Raw genomic sequence first — 6,000 nt, forward strand, 5'->3', positions numbered from 1 at the left:
TTCAGTCTGGCCCAGCCCTGGCTATTGCAGATGTTTGGGGAGTGAACAAGCACCTAGAAGATCAATCTCTCTCCCTCCTCTTTCTGCCACCCTGCCTTTCAAATAAATAAATCTTAAAAAAAAAAAAAAAAAAAAAAAAAACCTGAAAAGATAGCGGTATTTCCAGCTGCATCTTCCACACCAGTGCTTACCAGACTTTTCCAAAGCTGACGTCCACAGGGTCACCTCCGCTGAGGGCCCTTCAGCAACCACAGGTTGGGTAACTGAACTGCCCCCTTGCAAGAGATCCAGAAGACAACTCAGGGCTGGCTTTCTCAGAATAATCAGTAGGGATAGGGGCAGGGTCTAGCCAGGAAGTAGCTGCTTTCTCTTTAAGGAACTGCATGATTTATACAAAATGGAATGCTCCCTCCAGTGTCTGACTGGTAGCAAAAGGAACAACATTGTCTTCACCCTCCAAAAATAAATCTTTTCAATATTTAGGATGTTTTTAAATAAAAATTTTCACTGACGTGTAACAGGATATGTTCAAAATAGAAATCACCCAATTATTTAAGACTATAAACCATTTTTAATCATTTAAAAAAATTTTTTTAATTTGAAAAGCAGAGTGACAGAGACAGAGAGACCTTCTGTCCACCGGTTCACTCCTCAAACACTAGAGAAGCCAGGGAGCAGAAACTGCATCCGGGTCCCCTACGTGGGTGGCAAGAGCCATCTCTGCTGCTCTCCTAGGAGCATTAACAGGGAGCCTGACCAGAAGCAGAGCTGCTGGGACTCAAACCAGCACTCTGAGAGGGGATGTCTGAGCCACAAGTGGGGCTTAACCTACTGCACCACAACATCAGCTGTATTTAAAATTACTTCTTAAAGCCATTTTACTATTCTATTTTGATGTCAGAGGTAGGGGCTGAGGTAGTAAAACTGAAGAAAATTCCTAATAGTCTTTTTAACACATCAAGTGTCACTAGTCATTTCCTGGTGTTTTCTCAAGTTTCATCTGAGCTGCAGGAGTTACAGCAATCATGCCTTTTTGTACCCATAAGACTCTTTCACTTCAAAAATGCCTAGAATGACAAGCTAAAACTTGAGCCACAAATATACAAGTGCCAGCTTCAAATATCGCCCACAGGTCTGAATGCCTTCCTGAGAACACGCAGGGGTCCAGGTACAGGCTGAACAGCCCTGGGTAATGAGGACTCAGCTCATATATTGAGATTGTTCCTGAAAGGCACGTGGGCATCCGTGCATCCTCCAGCCCGGGGTGTGTGTCTGTGTGTGTGTGTGTGTGTGTCCGTAAGCAAGCTGTTACAGGAAAAGGCATCATTTAAACAAGGATTTGTCTGGGCACTAGAAGACTGAAACTCTGGAGAGTTTAGAAGCTGACAAGAAGCAACTCAGCTACTGAAAGATGAGAGTCTTAGGAGCATTTATCCGATGATCTTAAAAACAGGCAGCTAGATTTGCTACAATCATCATTTAAAAGCTTTCTTTTACAAAGCAAGGCTTTCTGAAAACACTGCTTTTGGTTTCTCTACCTCCAAGTTGTCAGTACTGAAAAGGAAACTCTCAGAAAATGAAAGGCAGTTTCACTTAACGTGCCTGCCGGGTTTAAGAGGCCAGGCTGCTTTCACACACGCAGAGCCGTCTCCCAGGCTTTCGCAGAAGGGAGAAGCTGCAGGGTGGAGTGAGTGTGCCCGCCCACAGCAGTCAGGGGGCTGGGAGCTTCAGAGACATTCCAGCGGGAGCCTTCGCTGTCATCATCACATTATCACGAATGAGGTGTGAGGACGCTGGCTCTCGGGCCTGCTGTGGAATGCTGGGTCGGTGCGAGGCAGACTACCCCTCCAGGCTGAGTGCCTCCAGGTTCGCTCCCTGCCCCCAGCTGCATGTTCTCCTGGGTCCCTAATCTTGATGGTCAGGAAGATCCAGGCCAGCAAGTTGCAGTTAGCTGAGCAAGAACTGCTCGCTTTCAGCAGTTGTGACAAACGGTAAAGTCATTAGGTTCCTGGACTTGGTGCTTGACAGTTTCAAGCTCAGAAAAATATGACCGACACTCTTTCTGATGTCTTTATTGATCAGCCATGGCTACTGCTGGCCCTGCAGAAAGGAAGGGAGGTGGCCTTGCACAGTTTCCTCTCCTTACAGCTCACTCAGAAATGAACAGATCTCAAGTATGAGAAAAACCAAAAACCTTTATTGCGACAATAAAACCAAAAGAAACACACAAAAGGCACTCTGCAAACACTCCTTCTCACTACCATTATTTCAACACTAGCTGGCCTGCCAATTTTCTGATTCTGAAATGTAAATAGATAGATAGAAAAGTTAGCCTGGGTCTCTTTTTCATTAAATGCTTAATCACTTAGCTCATTTCCATAAACTGGCAGGAATTCAATCTCAACTCCTTTCTTTTTTTCCTCAGCCGCTTTTTAGGGGAGTAATCCAACATTCCCAAGAGCAATTAAGTGATGTTTTCTCATGAGACCAAGACAAATAAACAGCCCAAAAAATACATTTCCGTGAATTTAAAATGTTGAACTCTTTTCTTATTTCTAAACAACTGTCACAAAGGTGCAACTTGCCTGCTACATTTTCTAAATTACTAACATTGAATCGTTTTTACTCTACTCCACTGGTAGACTTTCTATGTTGTTGCTACTTTAAAGTTTTCCACTGTATCCATGATTTGCCACGGTAAGAATCTGAACATACAGCAAATTTCAAAGCCGTTAGGAATGCGGAATAATAACAAAAGATAGGCCCCAATTTACCCACAAACATGGACAACTACAAATTACTTTATAGCATTTGCAAAGCGTGTCTGTCTTTCTTCAAAGTCTGTTTCTCCATTGTTTGGGACAAATGTGACTTTTATTTGAAAGCCACATTTTAAATCGTTTCCAATATATTTTTGTTAAGTGAACTAAATTGAATTTCTTTTTTTTTTTAAGATTTATTTTATTTGAGAGGTAGAGCTACAGACAGTGAGAGGGAGAGGCAGAGAGAAAGGTCTTCCGTCCGCTGGTTCACTCCCCAAATGGCTGCAATGGCCGGAGCTAAGCTGATCCAAAGCCAGGAACCAGGAACCTCTTCTGGGTCTCCCACGCGGGTGCAGGAGCCCAAGCACCTGGGCCTTCTTCTACTGCTTTCCCAGGCCATAGCAGAGAGCTGTATCAGAAGAGGAGCAGCCAGGACTAGAACGGGCGCCCATATGGGATGCCAGCACTGCAGGCAGAGGCCACAGTGCTGGCCCCTTAAATTAAATTTCACATTCACCAATTATATTTCCTATCTGTAACCATTCACAAGCATTTTTAAGGAGTGCTTTTCAAACAATTCCAACACTCAAATTTTTTCGTGTACTCCAAATGTCATGCCAGGTATGTCACTACATGGTCTCAAACTTTCATTTCGGAACATCCGGACATCTGGAGAATTACGAGGTTTGATAGAATAAGCTCAAGGAGAGAGCTGAGAGGAGAAAAGGAAGTTGTTTTTATTTCTAAAAGATGCCACACTGAGCTCAAATCTCTAATAAAGGCCCCATCGCCAGAGAGTAGAAGCACTTGAAATCACTGATTCTCTTGATGTAAGAGAGAAAGCAAGATACAAATTTTAAAATGAAGTTTCCACATAAATGATGAATTTTTCTCATCCGTGTGTCAGTCTCTCCTGGTTTCCTTACATTTTCCCTCAATTTCAAAGCCACCCTCAAGAGCTAAACTCTCACAGTGAGACTGAAAAAGATGTTAAAAGAGGAAAAAAAAAATTAAAAAACCAAAAGATGCATTCTTGAACACTATTAATCACTGTAATTCTGGCCAACAGGCATTGGTCACTCCACACAATCTGCCAGCCAGGAGCTCTCTTCCCTAAGGCTCTGAAAAAAACCATTTTATTATCCTGACAAAAGTATCAGCAGGTAAACTCATTTCAGTGAAAAACACCAGGCAGAACAGTTTGTGTGTGTGTGTGTGTGTGTGCGCACAGGGGGTAGCTGATATCACCCTGCCCACCCCCCCACCCCCCCACCCCCCCCCCCCCCCGACCGCCGCCGCAGCAACCTAATGTGAGGGAAGAGAGAGGCACCCTGCAGGCAGGCAAATGTGCAGCCCAACAGAAATCGGGGAGCAAGCTTCCCCAGCAACTGGAGGGATCAGAGGGAGGCACTTGCAAGGCCTACTGCACCATCATGCCAGAGACTGCCCAAGAAACAATTTCAGAATGAGGGGGGTGGCAGCTTCCCCAGCCCCGAGGGAGCCGGTCCACTGGGTCCCCACAGTAGGTGGTCTGCCGCGGAGGCTGCAAACAGGGGCTGTGTGACAGGACACTTGCCCAGCCCAGAGCAGACCCTGCCCGCTGCCACCTGGGCTCAGCTGGTTAAGACCGTCGGGCTGCAGGAAGACACACAACACCCCAGGCCTTAGAACCCAAAGTCGCTAAGGAACAGCCTTTGGTAAAATGTGCTCACACCCAGGCTCAGCCATGGGGGAAGGCAGGGACAGACCCGCCTATTGCAACCTCAGCTCAGGGTCTTCAGCCACTGCCTCTCTGGGGGCTTTCACAGCAAACCTTGGCGGAGGGGCTGCCTCCGAGTGACAAGTGCCAAGGGCCGGCTCAGCTGCTGCGCCCCAGGCCACGGTGGGCTCTGCACCGCCCCCCCTCCACCCGCACACCATGTCCAGCCACAAGGTGATGGAATGGGCTGGGTAAACACGGGCCGTTTTATTGCTGGCCAGGAATTCTTCCTTCATTCATCAAAGCGGGTGAATGAAAATATTAAGAAGTAGGTAAGGCATTTCCTGGGCTGCTTACCGAGCCCCCCTCCGTCTGCCTCCTTACCTCGGCTACCAAAGGGGCAAGCCACTTCCCCCTTCGTGAGGCAGCCGCACGCTGCACCTTACACAGACCCCGCCGCGCGCCTCTTCATCAGCACCTAAGTTTCCGGCTCCTTTCCGCCTGTCCCTTCTTCCCGGCTAAGGCGGCGTCCAGCTGTGTCTCCAGAGCAGACTTAGCATCTCGCCCACCGCACCCCGCCAACCCCAGGCCGGCGCCCGAGGACGAGCCTCCAAGACCCCATCAACGCACCCACCTGAGCCCACCCGGCGGTCGGGGGGCCTGCAGCGCCCCCGGCCCCGGAGGAAGGCGCCGAGAGCCGGCGACCCGCACGGCCGCCCTTCCGCCACGCCGCGGACGGGCCGGCGGCCCCGCGCCCCGCTCTGCCGTCCCCACCGCCGGGCTTCCCCGCGGCTGCTCCCCGCCGAGTCGGTCCAAGTCGGCTGCGCACGCCAGGACCCGCAGCCCCAGCCCCAGCCCGAGCCGGCTCCGGCCGCAGTTCCGCGCGCACGTTCGCACGGCTGCCCGCGCTGACCCCTCAGCCCGCGCCGTCCGAGGGCCCCGCATCCCGGCCCCCGCACCCTCCCGCCCAGGTGCGCCTTCCTCGGGACCCCGGCCGCCCGACCCGGGCATCCCGCGCCCGCACCGCCCGGCCCGGCCCGGCCCGCACGCGGCCGCGCCAGCCCCGCGCTCACCTTCCCTGGCTTTCAGCAAGACCGTGTTGGCCACGATGTTTTCCAGCTCCATTGACAGCCGGCGGGCAGCGCGCGAGCCGGCCGGCGGGGCTGTCAGCGCCTGCGGGGCTGCCGCTGCTGTGGAGCGCGAGCCCGCCTCGCCTACCGCATGATTCCTGCTCCCAGCGCTCGGAGCTCGCCCCTCTGCGGCGAGCGGCGCCGCCGCCGCTCCTTCCTCCCTCCGGGTCCCCCGCCCCCCGCCCCCCACCCGCCGCAAGCCTCTGTCACTCCATTCTCCTCCCCTCCGCCTCCCTCGGATGCTTTAACGCTTCGGATGCTTCTGCCTCCCCTCCGGCCCTCCCGGGGGTGTGGTACCAGCAGGCTCGGGCCCCCGCACTGCGCAGGCGCAGGCCAGGGCGCGCCTCCCGCCTCGGCGCCGCAGGGGCTGGTGGGACTTGTAGTTCTCTCGCTTGCGCCGAGTGAGGCT

General features: G+C 51.9%; 1 protein-coding gene across 1 annotated transcript in view; it reads right to left on the bottom strand.

The window, feature by feature from the left end:
• GRK5 (G protein-coupled receptor kinase 5) overlaps positions 1 to 5,641 on the bottom strand; it is a 205,495-nt gene extending 199,854 nt beyond the window's left edge. The window contains exon 1 of the mRNA XM_062214352.1: positions 5,535 to 5,641. Within this exon, the coding sequence (XP_062070336.1) occupies positions 5,535 to 5,586 (52 nt within the window). The 5' untranslated portion in view covers positions 5,587 to 5,641. The remainder of the gene's footprint in view (positions 1 to 5,534) is intronic.
• Between the last annotated feature and the right edge of the window lie 359 nt (positions 5,642 to 6,000).

This window comes from Lepus europaeus, chromosome 17 (genome assembly GCF_033115175.1).
Source record: "Lepus europaeus isolate LE1 chromosome 17, mLepTim1.pri, whole genome shotgun sequence".
NCBI lineage: Eukaryota > Metazoa > Chordata > Mammalia > Lagomorpha > Leporidae > Lepus > Lepus europaeus.